The 16,436-nt window shown below is 39.9% G+C and overlaps 1 protein-coding gene across 2 annotated transcripts in view; it reads right to left on the bottom strand.

Annotated features, from left to right (window-relative positions):
• Positions 1–9,389: 9,389 nt before the first annotated feature.
• Positions 9,390–16,436, bottom strand: part of pard3bb (par-3 family cell polarity regulator beta b) — a 218,939-nt gene continuing 211,892 nt past the window's right edge. The window contains exons 24-26 of one of the 2 annotated variants that reach the window (XM_061053776.1): positions 14,509–14,718; positions 14,176–14,286; positions 9,390–13,970 (exon numbers count right to left, since the gene is read on the bottom strand). In XM_061053776.1, coding sequence (XP_060909759.1) covers positions 13,856–13,970; positions 14,176–14,286; positions 14,509–14,718 — 436 coding nt within the window. In that variant the 3' untranslated portion in view covers positions 9,390–13,855. Of the gene's footprint in view, positions 13,971–14,144; positions 14,287–14,508; positions 14,719–16,436 lie in introns of both variants that reach the window. The other variant, XM_061053777.1, reaches the window with a different exon arrangement.

Raw genomic sequence — 16,436 nt, 5'->3', positions numbered from 1 at the left:
CTAAAAGACCTTGACCAGATATGTGATGCACTGGACAAAACTTTGTTTGGATAAGAATCACATTTCCCACCTGGGTCCAACAATCTGTGTCCAAACAGCATCACATTATTTTAGAGCGATAGAAGACAGAATGTATGACTGGCCTGCGTTTCCTACAAATCATTGGCACGGAATGAGAAACTAAACATTTAAACAGGCGTATACGTTTTCGGCCGTCACTGCCGCTTCTTTTGCATCTTTTCCTCCAGCGATTTGAACATAAATCCTCAGCCACAGAGTCTATTAGCTTGGACATGGATTGTGTAAAGAGGGAGATGTATTTTTGGAAGATTATAATTGCTCATGTCATGCTAGTCCCCGCTCTGTGACTGACTGTGAGATCTGTGTGTGCATGTGCGAGTGCAGGCTGAACACTCTCCATGCATGGCTGTGTGAACAATGTTTGTGTGTGTGCGTGTGCGTGTGTGTGTGTGTGTGTGTGTGTGTGTGTGAGAGAGAGAGAGAGAGGGAAAGAGAAAGACTGAGAACACACTGTTTATCCACAGTAGAGCTTTAAACACTTTTATCCATCCATTTAGTTGAAACATACCCATTTCATAAATGGGTCACTTTTTCCCTGAACTGAGGCTGTCAGGCCCTTCAAATCCTCCCGTTAAAGGAGTATTTGCTGAGCCTAATCCGAACCTTTACCTCCTTGATTAAAAATATTTGACTGATTGACCTTGATGAAATATGAGAAGTAGACAAAGAGCCATGAAATCACTTTTTGAAGTTCGTTAATGACACATTAAGTTAGTTTCTCGTTGGAGCCTCAGAGGATTCCTCATTGCTCCCTTCACACATTCAAACAGATATGTTTATGGGCATGGTATTAACATAAAAACTGATTCTTAAAGAGTGGGAGATACCGACTCCACCATGCTGGGGAGACTGGTTGCATTTCGGTTATCCACATGGAAAAAAATGGGGACTATTAATTTCAATCTAAACATAAATGGGAGGAATCTTGGCGTCCCTTTTTGCAACCTTTGGACTAATCCTGACAACATTTGTATCTCTAAATGGATTGTTTCCTTTCATTTTCTATGTTTTATTTATGGATGTTTCCATTGTGGACAGCTTGAATTTAGCTATAACAGATAGATTATATATAATATGTATGCGTCTGTGTCCTTGACGCAGATGACTTTAGGTGACTTCTTTTTAAGTTATGTTGTTTGCATTATGTTGTCATTAAAATATGTCACTAAAATAATATTTAAAAAAATGATACAATAAGTTATGACTTATAAACCAGAGTTTTTCTGAGCATCTACAGTGGTCGCAGTAACCAGACAGTCTGGATCAGTTGATAAGTGTTCATTAAACAGTCTGTTTGCAATGTAAACTTCACATTCAGTTACTGTCCCCCCTTCTTACATTCCACCCTGCTTGAATGTTTTCTAAACATTATAGATCTTCGTGTTAAATCCAACCTAAATCTCAAAACGTCTCCTGCCATATATCATTAAAGATGACTAACAGTAGTGTTCGGGTAACATTCAAAATGTGTCTCTTTCAACCGCTTTGGTATTTCAAAGGCACGAACAAGTCTGACTTTATCGAAGTCATTCGTTGCACTCACAGTGGCTGACTGGTGATACTGCTTGTGGTGCAGAAACAAAGGGGCGAAGTATAGGAAACATTTATGTCAATGAAAACAAAGGGACAATGGATTTTCAATCAAAAGCTAAACAACACCATAAAGACAGATTAATTAACCAGTATCTGATTTAATGCAAACACCTAACCGGTGACCTGCAAGCATTTGCAGAATGTCTTGTTGCTTTGGATGAAGAAAAGTTATATACTAGATGGTCAACCATCTTAATTCTGTCAAAGTCGTGTTGCTCTAAACAAAAACACTACTCTACCAACTTGTAGCATCTCCTAAATTCTAGCATCTAGCTAAATTCAGACAACAGGTCAAATCAAATCAAAATGTCAATCTCAGCATTGACAACTCCACCATGTTTCCATCACCATGGTCATTCTCAACAGCAACCTCTCATTTGAACAACATGTCAATCATCTCACCAGAACTGCCTTCCTCCATCTCAAAAACATAGATCGTCTCCGCCCATTGCTCTCCTTCTCTGCTGACAAAACTCTGATCCATGCATTCATCACATCCAGAATGGACTACTGTTATAGCCTTCTATATGGTTCAACATCCAAAGTCCTCAGTAAACTCCAGTATCCAAAACTCTACTGCTCGCATGCTCACACACTCCCACTCCCCTGACCACATCCCCCCTGTCCTCCAGAATCTCTACTGGCTCCCAGTTATCCAACAAATCCAGCTCAAAGTCTTTCGCTCTACCTTCAAACCAAAGCAGGCCCCCCTCCTCCCTCACTGACCTTCTTCAACCCCTGTACAGTTCTTTCCGCTGTCTCCACTCAGGACCAAGCAGCGTCCCCGGGGTGATAGAGCCTTTTCCATTACCGCACCCTTCACTCTTGAACTCTAACCCCAGACACATCCCAGACAGTACCGACCGCTCACAGTTCAAATCACTGATCAAAACCCATCTTTTCATGTTGCTGTTTGTATCATGTTTTAAATGTGTTTCCCTTTAATTTGCCTTGTCTTCCTTTTAATGTGACTCGGTAAAGTGTCTTTGAGTATGTTGAAAAGCCCTATATAAATCAATTTATTATTAATAAACAAAGAAGGGAGTCCAACTTCTGAATGCTTAACATTAAAGGGCACAAGTATGCAAGCCAAAGTTTGTAATTAATACGTGGATAACTTAGACTGGCCAGTCTAATGTATGGCTCTTATCCAAGTCTGTGCCAAAGAAGGTCGCATGAAATCTTTAGAGGCCTTGCATGAAGTCTTAATTGAGGATCAGGAGAAGAATTGATCAGATTGAAAAAGGTAAAAGCTCTGAACAAGAAACAAGATCTCAGAATTCGCAAGCAAAAACTGGTCAAGCCAGGTGAGGGGGAATTGCATTATGGGTTAAGTAAGCATCAGGTTTGGACCAAGCGGCAGACTCTGGTGTTGAAAAATGAAGCCGATGCAGAAGCACAAAATCTTGCAGTTTGTTGAGTGTCAGCTTGAGGCTGGCTGCAGAAGCACAAGAAGTCCCATACACACGCATTTGAAAAAGAAATTAACATGTTTACAGCCTGGTACAAAAAAACTAAATAGTGGGCGCCTGTAGTCGTAGTTATGTTGCAGAGGCTATATTCATTGTTGCAGCGGCTGTGGGTTCAAATCTGACATTTGCCCTTTGCATCATGCATTCCCCCACTCTCTCCAACATGCCTCTCCTCTTGTTAGGCTGTTAAGATGACTGAAAGAAAGGTTGAGACTGCATATCCAGAATGGGGCCATGGACGGGACTCAAAAGCCCTCTACATGAACAGATGGGTGACATCACTCAAGCTTCGTCAATTAACGTTTAAAGTCTATGGTGTTGACAAGGAAGTGACTGAACTTGATTTATTTTTCTGGTTCTGCTGCATGAGTATGGATTTTGTTCCTTACTGTCCAAAGTGAGTCAATGTTGTAATGCAGAGTTTAAGTTCTCAAGAGGAAGACTTTTTGTTTGTTTGAGTCTTCCTTCTGTTTCTATATGGTCACACAGTAATCATTAAGTTGAACCATTTTCTGAATTGATTATCTTTTCTTTTTGTCTTATTCTGTGGTAATTATTTCATAAAAACTAAAAATAATTCACAAGACAGACTGTTATAAAGTGATAAAGATGAAACAATACCATGCTGTCACAGCTGCTGACTGACAGCCTCACAGACTGAAAAACTATTTTCTTTCTATAATTATAATTCCATGATAGGTTGTGTGCTGAGTCTGTTTCCTGACCACAGAGTCAAACTAATATTCCCAGACTCATTTAGACTCATGTTCACTGCAATGTTAGTATTTGTGTGTGGAGCAGTAGATTCCAACACGGATTTTCTTCTTTAACATCGCAACAAAAAGTGAATGAAAAAAAAAAATTTTCAGGAAATGTAGGTACAGAAATATAAAGTCTTATAAATGAAGAGATGGGTAAAGTATGTGTGGACTCTCTGTGGAGAGAGAAAAGAGACAGTGAGTTGAATAAAGATACTCCATCACGTCTGTAGAGTAAACGCAGCAGTAGTTCTGTTTTCCTTCACTTTGAGGTCTTTCTCTGTGTCATTTCTCCATTTATCGTCTTCTCCTCACAGACTAAACACTGCAGCCGTGAAGATGTGTCGTCTACAGATGAGGAACACTTGCGTAGGTGTCAGATTGCATGTAGTACAATCTGTAAAAAGTGCATATTGAGTAAAAACTAAGTTGACACCCAAAGCTGCAAAGAGGAGTTAAGACTGAGATCTGGATTTAAAAAAAAAAAAACATGAAAGTGCCTCATTCTGCTGAACTGAACAAGTGTTAAAAATGTTGGTCACAAATGTTAGATCCAGGAAGTGATTAATTAACAGCAGCCTACCGCAACCCAACATTTTTTATTCAGCTGCAAGCTGAAAGAGTAGCTTACCCTTACATTTTACTGCCTTTAATTTTAAATGTGTTTGTGACTGATAGCTTGACTCGAAAGTAATGTAAAAGTAGAATCCCCCCCGTATAGTTTCCCAAAACAGTCAAGTTTCAGGAGGTCTCTGTTGTTTCTATGTAGTCCATGTGATAGTGGGTTTATCATGTCATCAATATCACAGAATATGAATTAAACAAATGCAATCAAATTGCAGACTGAACTGAAGTCACTGTGACCTTGGCCTTTGACCCCCAAAATCTGGACCATTGTGGGAAATTTTAAGATTTTCCATCAAGGGTATTGGGTAGGGTTTATAAAAAAATAAATAATTCATGCTTCCTGAAGGCAAGACAGAAACATAATTGGTAGCCGTGTTGTTAAAAACAAATTGACATGGATGGATTTTGTTTCTGAAAGTATTAGCAGGTCAAAGTGTTGTGGGCACATTTACCACAGTTAGGGATCTGTTTATCAATCTATCTGTTTGATTCATGCTTCATCCCTGATAAGATCTGAATATATGTCAATTTTTACAAGTATGCGTGGGAGGTAGGGTGAGCATAATGAATGTTAACATTTGTTTTGTTATCAGTGACATTCATCTGGTAATTATGTTTCATCTAGCTTTCATAACATAATCTAACCTCCACAACACATGGCTTACCCTGCTGCTGACCTCACTGCACACTACCAACTAGGAAGAGGCCCCAAGGTTACCACCGGGACGCAATCTATGTGTGTGTGTGCGTGTGTTTGTGTGTTTGTTGAATGGGAAAAAAGGGAAACAGCTGCCTGTGGAGTTCACGACCAGCCATGACAGTGCACAGGGGACAGAGGAAATGTAATTTTTACACACACACATCTAATAAGATAAGCTCAGTGTTCTTGATACACTGTCCATGACCCTGTCAGGATGTGAATCTGAGGACACACACACTAACACACACTGACACACACTGACACACACACATACACACACACACACACACACACACACACTAACACACACTGACACACACTGACACACACGCACACACACACACAGACACACACACACACACACACACACACACACACACACACGCACACACACACAGACACGCACACACACACACACACACACACACTAACACACACTGACACACACTGACACACACACACACACACACACACACACACACACGCACGCACACACACACACACACACACTAACACACACTGACACACACTGACACACACACACACACACACACAAGTTGACGGAACACAGAATTAGCTGTTTTCTTCACTCTAGTTGTCTCTCTACTTCTTACAGTTTTTCCGACATTTCCACCCTTGAGTTAATCAATCCCGAGTTAAATCTCTATCTTTAATTCAAAACATCAATTTAATTCTAACCTGGGTGTCAAGACTCCTGACAGGATTATAGGATGTTGGAAAATACATATTTCTACGACACGACAACGTTAAAAAAGAAAATCGTATTTTTATGTTTTAAGATAAGATTAGAAATTATTGGCCCTGTGGGGGAGTTACCTTGGCAACAGAGCTGTAAACTGGTGGAGCTATATAGCAGGCATAGATGCCCCAGGCATTTTGTAAATTAAAAGATAGTTTAACCCCTTTAAACCTATGAAATTATTTAATAAAACTATGTGAACGTAATGAATAAAAAGTGAATCTGAAGTTGTTCTGGTCACATCCTTTTGATTTCTTTATTTTAATTTGACATACTTTATTAATCCCTGAGGAGAATTCTGTTTTACACTCTGTTACTGAGAGAGACATGCTTCTAACACACATAGTCCCGAAATACACACATGCACAATGGACAGTGGAGAGATGTCAGAGTGGGGCTGCTACACACTGCTACATAGGGAGCGCTCCAGAGCAGTTGGGGGTTCGGTGCCTCAAGGATGCCTCGGCAGTACTCGGTAAGTGGCCTGTAACCTCCTCAGCCACCGGGCCAACTTCTATATTTTGGTCCGCACGGGGACTTGAACTGGCGACCCTCCAGTTCCTAACCCAAGTACCAAGTTTGGTCATGCATCACATCTGCACATTAATGCTAATCACACATTGTTGAAGTACAATCATTGGTTTCAGCAAACGATACCTGAGACTCACTGAAGTTCTGGAAGCAACAAAAATGAACCCTGTTAGATTTGTCCCGAAATGGACAGGTGTGCAGATGTGACAGATGTGTCGATGTCTAAAAAAAGCTCTCACCATGTGGACCTTGCTTGTCATGCTTGAATCATTAGTCAGAGAGAAAACACGATCAGAAGTTGACAATAATTAATGAGAATTTTGGAGGTTTGTCAGTTCCAAGGCTGGCCCTTTAAGCACACTTTTACATGAAAATAATCAGGAGTCAAGGGAGCACAAAGCATGCTGCCAATAATAGCTACAACTTAACAATACCTTGCCAAGCAGACTCAGCCACACACACACACACACACACAGGCTGCCATTCATAATAGGAAATCCTAATTACAATGGCTTCCAATGATTATTAAACCTGCTAATAATAACTGCTAATAATTACAGCATGCCAAACATGCTCTGGGAGGGAGGTTGGAGCAATTACACAGCCAGCCAGCCAGTCAGCCAGTCAGAGGGTAGTTCATACAGTCAGACTGTGAGTCCATCAGGAGGTCTGACAGCCTCTTGGAAACAGCATCAGTAAAATCATTAACCAGCACGAGGCCACTCGGTCAGCTTTCTGTCAGGATAAGAATTGTGGTCAGTAAGAATTCATAAAAGTCCAATTAATCTGCATTTAAGTAAGTGACTAGTAGACAGACATCTTCCAGGAAGTTTTTGAGGGGCACACGACAGATTTTAATTTCTAACAGTTCCTTCTTTTGAATTTGATCCACTAAATTCAGAATTCAGTTCAGTTTTTTGTTCCCCTTCAGCCTTTCCTGAAACGTTGACCTTTAATTATGTTTGCAGGTCTTCTGAGAACTGGCTGAGGGTTGTTGAAATAGCTAAATGACCTTACAATTTGCAGTCATTATTGGATTTCAGGGCGGAAAAAAGCTGTACAAAATTAAGCAGCACAATCCAACGATTAGCTATACTTCGTTAAGCTAAGCAGAGCTAATGTTGACATTTATATGGAGCCACAAGAAGTCCCATGCCAAAATTGTTTTGGGTCAAACTTACTGTAGCTTATTGTGAGAATTTAAGAAGAATAGCTGTAGCCCACTGGTAGAGTCGGTCATCTCTGACCTGGATGGTGGGGGGTTGTATCCCCTGCTCCTGCAGCCACATGTCAGATGTGTCCTTGGGCAAGACACTTAGCCTCAAGTTGCTCCTGCTGCTTCGGCGTCAGCGTTACTGATGGACACTCAGCAGCCATCCGGGTGTAAATGTGTAGGTGTGACCTGCGGTGTAAAAGCACTTTGAGTAGTCAGAAGATTAGAAAAACACGATACAAGCTACCTTCATTTACCATTTGCATGCTGTCGTACACAGTGCAGCCCATCAACAGTAAAATATTTTAAACTGTATAAGTGGTGGAACACCTCTATAGGTTTCATTCAAGTAGACCTTGAGTTTTCAGACATTCACAAAAGTCCAGACTTTGATTCGCCTTCATGTTCAATAACAACTTTGGAAAATTTCAAGGGGCATGCTGTCCGTACATTTTCTAAAAAAGTTTCAGGAGTGAATATGTGGAAGATCTTATGAAGCACGAGGACCCCATTGGAGGTGACCTTATAAGACATTCACTTGATTTGACAAGTTCTTGACTTTCTTTTTCGTTATGTCTGACCTTTATTGGGTTGGTGAAAACTAACAGGACTCACTTTTGCAGGAATACTACCGAAAAAACAACAGCTTTGAGCTTCTGTAGTCATTAAGGATTGTCACTGAGATCAACAATAGCAGCAGCATTATACTGTATGTCAACAAAAGCCTTTGAATACCTCTCAACACGTAGCTCTTTTAACAACCTGCTGGTCGGCTAATTAAAGCTATGAAATAGTTGAAAAGTTCATCCTTCAGGTAATCAGTCAGTCTACCGACCAGTTGTTCGGTCTTTGTAAACTGCATTCATTTGCTCCTTTCTAGTGAAATATTCATCCAGGGAGAGGAGTCCAGAAGTACGCTGTAATTCATCTCTTGAACTAATTGAAGTTCTGACACGCAATAACACAAACCCCAACTACTTAAATGGCCATTGTAACCAGAATTAGAGCATTGGCGATACACAACCACATAGACACATATTGCAAATCAATACTACACACTGGGCACACATTGGCAGTGACTCGTGAGAATGTAGTTCTTTCCTTTCCGTCTCCCCATTGGCTGAGAGGTTTGGGTTATGCTAATTAAGCCTTGACTGATAAAACTCTCCCTTGGACTCTGTGTCTCATTACTACTAAGTTCTGTGATTGCAGCACAAGTCCAGCACAGCATAGTGTCTCATAAATAAGAGGCACCTTAAGCCACAGCCTGTGACTAAATGTTTAATAATGGGAGAGAGGGATATGACCCTGCAGTGTGATGGCACTACGCCAGAGAATCGGAAAGAAAAAACTTTATGCCGCAATCTTCGTACCTTATCTCCTTTTTTAAATTGATAATTAGTCTTGAATTAATTGGAGGCCAACATTTATCTCTTATCACAAAGGTACAATTTATCAGCAGCTTAAATGATGGACTAAATTGGGTTGGCAATGTTAATGATTCACCTTGCCGTGTACGGGGGGGGGGACATGAGGGAAATAATTTCTCCTGACTCATACTTAATTAACCTTAGCAGATGTGCTGGGCAGACATTGTGGCTGAAAAAAGAAGTACATGTTAAAACATTTAAAGTAAGACATCTTGGGCCAAATCCTGTTTTCAAATGAATCTTTTAATGCAAAAGAGTTGTTCTATATATAAATATAAAATGTAGGAAAACAGTCATACAAATCATTGTTATTGCTTCATTACAAAATAAGAGTTTTTTTTATTTTCATGGATTTTTGGTTACAAGCAGTCTAAAAGTAAATGTTAAGACTTCTACGACAGAGAGGTTGTTTAGTTGGTTCCTTCATTAACTGGTTTCTTCAAAGGAGGAACCAGGAGTACCAAATGTCTTCATATCCAGGACTCTGGATAGTACCTTCAGCTTGTGCAAGTCGAACCATACTGACAAAAACCAAAGAGCCATCATGACAGAGTGTCTGATTTGTTAACCATGCTATGCAAACCAATGTGTATTCACTTTTAGTAAATGATTTCAATGAAGATGTTTATATAAAACATGAACTTCTTTAGAGGAAATACAAATGCAGTGTGTGATTTTGCGTAACTGCAGGGTAACAATGGTCAAACACTCTGACGCTCTGTTTAGCCAAACTAACAACACAGACTATCATTAAAAAGAAATATATAGATATAAAAAAAATGCTTGTGAGGATTAACATACATGCAAATCGTGTGCTAACATAACAGGAGTAAAAATAATACAGCTTCATGTAATGTTCACATCTCAAAACACTGCCGCTCAAAGCAAAGCTCCACCAGGCACCGACCCAGCATTCAGATACACACAGTTATAAGAGAGCTGTGATGTTTGCATTGTGATCGTTCACTCCTAAAGACGTGCAATACATTCTTGATTTCACAATGACGCCTAATTAGTCAAGGAGACACCAGTTGATGATTTTCTTCTTTTCTTCATGCTAACCCTTTAATGGATTGAATTAATCTAAACTGACCTTTTGGTTCTGCACAGCAAACACTGGTTTGGTATACTGGCTACAGATTCAGAATACAAGTATACCCAATCTGCTATTTTCTGATCAGATTGTATATAACTTTAACTGTTCTCCAGTACATTCAAAACAACAACTTCATTTTAAACGATTGAAATGTTTCACATCTAGAGTAAGGCTAGGAACATTACTCCTCTACTGTTGGTGCTTCTGTACTAGCCAATAAGTACGTTCACATGCACAGTTAAGCAGAGCTAGGCTCAGCTAAGCTCCATTAGGCCATTGAATTGGAATACTGTCCCAGTATACATGCACAGAGGGAGATTCGATTTACTGAGTGAAAAATGTGCAACTCTGATACGGAAGGTGGCGATATATTGCCCCTATTAGCTCCTTACTATTGGACCTGCTTCCGGTTGACCTTGTTAATGAGTTAGCAAGTTAGCAAACGGCAAAGTGGTGGTTGTATGTTGACCGGTGAAAATGAAAACATTTTTACAGCTCTGTACATTTCGTACATACTCTGTGCTTTACTTTTGATTCTAATGCCATGGACGCTATCCTTCTAGCTTACGGTGATATGTGATGCCATGTTACACACTTATTAAATTTGACTTCCGGGGTAAAAGTCCGGTGTGGGGACTGTGGAGCATGTGCAGAACACCTAGTCCAGTTTGGGTCTGATTGAGGTGTTTATACGCAACATTTATTCAACCTACAGCTTCATTATTCATTCATTTTCTAGGTGTTTTAGTCCAACTTCTAGAAATTCAATTGAGTACCATTTCAGTCGGACTAACATGTTTACGCTTATTTTAAAAATCCAGTTTAAGTCAGACCACACACAATAAATTGACTTTTTCTAACGGCATGTAAACGCACTGAATAATAACTTGGAGAGAATGAGCTCATAAAGCATTTGGATTGTTTTGACATTAGCTCTCTGTGAGTTGACCACCAAGCCAACCTCCATAAAATATGGCATATTTTGGTACATTCATTACACTTTGACAGTATTATTTGAAAGTCTCATTTTTCAAACTGGTTCTTTAAATTCATAACAGCACAAGAAAGTATTTGTTAGTAATTCCCACAGTCACAGCATTCAATCAATACAAGCCCACTCCAGTGACCCTCCTCCTACTGAATTTCAACTGACGCCCAGATTGTTATGAACTTTTATCCTTCTTCTTTGTTCTGCTCTTGTTTGAAAACTCTCCGACTCAAACCACAAAGGCTTTTGGGTCATTGCACTGCATCTGATCATACCAATTCTCCCACCTTCCTCCACCCTTCTATTATTTCAGCCTAATGTTTGTTTCTTTAATCTCTTTTTAGCGATACACTTCATCCTTCCCTACATACTAAAGTTTATTTCCCCCTTCCTTGCTTCACTACCAAACCCCCATTTCCGGTCCTTTCTTCCGTCCTTTCACTGTTTTTCGTCTCTATTTTTTAACTCATCTCATCCAACTTGCGACTTCCCTCTTTCATCACGATCGAAATCCATCAAACATACTACTGAGATGGTTTTGAAATGAAATCTACTTCACATTCTTTGCATTGGTTTCAGTCAAAAGACACTCAACATTCACTTCAGTGGGATTTCATCCTCAGTCACATTAACAGAGAAGCATTTCACCTAATCCTGAAATGTCATTTTTAGTGTTTAATCTCCATTGAAATGAATACTGCTGAGCTTTGTGGGATAAAACATATAACTATTAAGCTAGGCTCTGACTCTTTAGTTACACTTAATTGATGGTTCAGTAAGTGGCTAAATGGATATCAACCATTGGTGCAGCATTAAAAAGAGCACTCAGAGGCTCAATCCATGTTTCAACAGGACTTGTGTCCACTTTAGCACACAGTGACGCCTACACCACCAGGTCACAGATATGTGCAGTGATCATCCATTACATCCAACTACAGTACATGGCATACACAGACATCACAAAGAAAGAGGCTGAAAGGTTTTACAGAGTGAAAATGAGTTTGAAACTGGACATCTGCCAAAAGAAGAGAGGCTTTTTTGTCTTTTGTTTAAACAGTAATGTTTTTATGGTCAGGAACTACTCTGCTCTAGTGTAAAAATGGTACAGGACTAATACACAACACAGTGGTCCATCTAAGTGGAAAGTGGTTATAAATGATGTGTAGTAATCAACTTTACCAACATTATTGGCTTTTTTGCTCATTTCTCATTTCTCACATCGCACAATGATACATTGCTCTTTGTTAGGTAAAGAACAATTTTCACATGCATCGAGGTTGTTATGAAGAGTTACTAGATTATACTTTTAGTAGAGGAAAAGTATACGGCTCAACCTAGTGTGTCCGTTTCCGCCTCTGAACAGAGTTATAAGGGGTAGTGTTGAAAACTCCCCTTACTTAATGGGACGACCCTTTAAGACCCTGATACGTCATCAGTAGACATTGACGGTAGTTACAGACGCGGCGATGTAAAGGATAGGCATTCTGGGAAATTTCTCATGACACCCGGTCTGGAGTGTGCCTCTAAAGAATCTCTGTATAAAGGGCCATGTAGACTAAAGACTTCAGCCTACCCCTCCAGTCCAACAAGAATCAGGATGCCCTACCCCTAGACGTGAACGCTCAAAATGTAGGGGTAGGGCTAAGTGATAGGGACAAGGGGTATATTGGGACTGAGCCCTGGTGTGACATGTTAAACTTTCTAAAAATCATTGATAAAAAATATACTGTCATTTAAACGTCAGAATAGTCACCAGTATAAAACACGTTATTTTACAAAGGGGAGTTTTCCCTGCTTGGGGAATTCAGACAAATTCTTTACTTTAGATAAAAACATATCCGTGGCTGAAATGTAAACGCTTTTTAGAGTTTTTTTTATGAATCTGGGATGGATCAATATACAAATGTAGAATTTGTTTTAAGTAGTGGTTACTTACAAAGTTAAGAAAGACTTCTTGCTTTCCACACAGGTTTAGAACACAGGAACATTTTCACTTCTCTCAACTCAACTTTGAGAGGTGGCTGAAACCCTGCCAAACGCTTTCATGTAAACATACATTTAAAATCTGGGATTAACCAACCAAAATACTGACCCTTTAGTGTGTCACTGATCTCTGTTATTGGCCACGTACAGTATGGCCACAGGGCAACAAAACATGTTACATATTATTTTTCAAATATTCATTTGTCTTGCTCATGCAGCAGTAGAAATGAAAGTACCTAATTTAATATGAGTAGAGCTGCTTGTATTTCTTTATTGCCTTCATTTAAATGGATCCAAAACCTTTGTAGCGCAGAGCATAGTCAATTGTAAAACCCCTGCCAATTTGTACTCTCTGAAGATTCAAAGCAATTTAAATGACTTCAAAGAACAAGATACCATGCACACACTGGCCACTCTATAATTAACCTCCTTTACCTTGCTGGTCTGTGTATTACCATATACTTCAAACAGCTCAGACAATGTTTGATAATGATGGTGATTCAAATAACACCATTTAGAGGTGTCAGTTCTGTTTCATTTTCAGTACCAGAAGCATCAGCATCAGCGAAAACAACACAAAGCAGTAAGCATTCTGCTCATTTTCATCTCTGGAACTGATCAGTCTACACGGCTGCAGTCATGGCATTCTTCTGTCTCTGGTTGGTTTGGTGTTGCGGTTGCTGTCTTCCTCCCTCCCCAGTGTAGCCATATTGGTCTGGACTAGGATTCACCATGTGCCTGCAACCAATAAAACAAGTTATCTGATTTATTCATGGAAGACTGAATTGCTGTGTTCTTACTTAAAATGTTTAATGTGTATTTGAACCAATTAATTCACTGTATACCCTTTATATGTTAAAATCAATTCACTGAATCATTTGTAAAGTAGGGTTTTAAGTTCGTAGAGTTTACCTGGAATCATGTTCTTCCACAAATCCCCTACCTGTAGACTCCTCCCCCTGATCCTCTTGTCATAGTGTCGTACCGTGGACCACGAAGAGGGGGGATGGGAGAGGGGGGCACATCCTGCCGTAAGGGGCCTCTCTGCTGGGAGCTAAACATCAACAAAATGTGAGAAAGAACAGCTGAAGATGAGTGTTCTTCTTCATAACAAAAGGCAAGGAAAAGAAGATTGACTTAAAAGTTGAATAAAAATCTGATATTAGAAAATGATGGGCAAAGTTTTAATCAAAAAGTTCTGAAACACAAACCTATTTTTCCAACTTCAAGCATTATGGGTCATGCGATATGAATCAATGTTCCTTCATCTTATTACCTTGGGTGAGGGTAGTACCCAGGGTCCATGCCCCGAGGGTCCACTGGCCGTGCATATGGCTGGCCAGGTGGGTAGCCCGAATAAGGTGGTGCAGAGTTGGGGTTGTGGTAGGATGGGGACTGGGGGTATGCTTGTTGGGTCTGGGGAGGTGGAGAGTAATGACCCGACCAGGGCTGCATGGGGTGGTCAGCTGGATCCAATGGACCTCGCCTGGAAAGTACAACAACCATTTTTTATATAAATTGTGGTTTTCAAATTAAACAAGGACGTTTTCTTTAATTAGGATAAGGACAAGTTAGTTAAGCAACAACTAGTTTTCTTATTGCATGGGGAAAAAAAACAAAAAAACACTTTGGCATTCATTCCCTCAAAGATGGGATCGGCAACTTTGGAGAATTTGGCAAGAGTAAGTAAGGTCGTATAAAAACTAATCATAAAAATGTAAAATTCTCTCCTATGATGGAAAACAGTGCATCATCGTCAATGCCAACCAAAATGGATTTATCGGACTTTTCAGTGCCATCTCGCTATCTTTGAGTGTACGGGTACAGTGTGTGCAGGTATGTAGGAAACAGACAGGCAGGTGAACCATCCCATTTCTTTTATTCTGCCCTTGTTGAATAGTAGGTCCAACCTTCAGGTCTATAACAGTCACAGCCATTGTTAAGCTTTTACATTATAGATAGCTGTTGGTAATAAAAACACAATTTCAACAACAAGAAGAAACCCTGCCAGAATAAATTGTCTACCCTTGTTATAACCAATCGGATATAAGAAAGCACCACCAGTGGCTGGACAGTCATAACTTGCAAATGGCTGAAAGTTTTCTTTTTTCAGCCAATGTGATGTAATTTGATGAATCATATCATGGGGTTTGAAAAAAAAAATACATTCAAAGTTCACTGCCCTTAACAAGTGTTATTTGATAGATTTTTGGCAACATCCATTGTGTGGTCAAATGAAAGAAAGCTGTTGGCAGTTTGTTCTATTTTCATCTAAAGATGAAGCTGTATGAAGTGAAACAAACACGTCTGCCTGCATGAAACCACTACATAGATGCAGTTTGAACCTCCCCCTCTACATGAAATCACTCAGAACAAAACAAATCATCAACCACCTGCTGGCACTGTGAACATCATGTTCGAGATTGCTGTTTGTTTGTTTGCAATGTTCTTTTCATGACTTTTAATAAGAAAATATCAGCAAATTCTAATGCTGCATTTATTGCCAGTTTCTACAGCAACTCTGTTGAGTAATTGGATAAAATATTCATGAAAACCTGCTGAAAACTATTTATTATGGACAAGAGAGAAAGAGAGGAAGAGGCGTGCACACACACACACACACACACACACACACACACACACACAAAGCCAACACCCCATCTCAGCCAAAGCTCACATAGCAACAGAATACAAGTGACATGGGACAGTTTAAGTCGGCTCGGGCTCGGGCTCACACACACACACACACACACACACACACACACACACACACACACACACACACACACACACACACACACACACACACACACACACACACACACACACACACACACACACACACACACACACACACACACACACACACACACACACACACACACACGCACGGCTGTGGTAATCCAGTCCTGTCCTGCTAATAGATATCGATGTCTTGTGCTCAGCGGAAAGCAAGTACACAAACATGTGTCGTCCACATAGCTAACATTATGAGGTATTACATTTTATCTCGCTGTCTTTCTGTCTCTTCATCTGTCTGCATTTCTTTCTCATCCCTTTAAGATCCTCCCATCCGTCTCATTTTCCCACTCTCTTTCAAACTATGCTTAAGTGAATAGCCTCTACTTTGAAAAGTTTATCTATGCTTGTTCATAAGTCCAAGTTAAATGTGTGCAGGTATTTAAAAAAATCCATGCACCTTTT

This window comes from Labrus mixtus, chromosome 13 (genome assembly GCF_963584025.1).
Source record: "Labrus mixtus chromosome 13, fLabMix1.1, whole genome shotgun sequence".
Lineage (NCBI taxonomy): Eukaryota > Metazoa > Chordata > Actinopteri > Labriformes > Labridae > Labrus > Labrus mixtus.
Note: the sequence above shows the minus strand (reverse complement) of the source record. Positions and strands in the feature narration are given on the sequence as shown.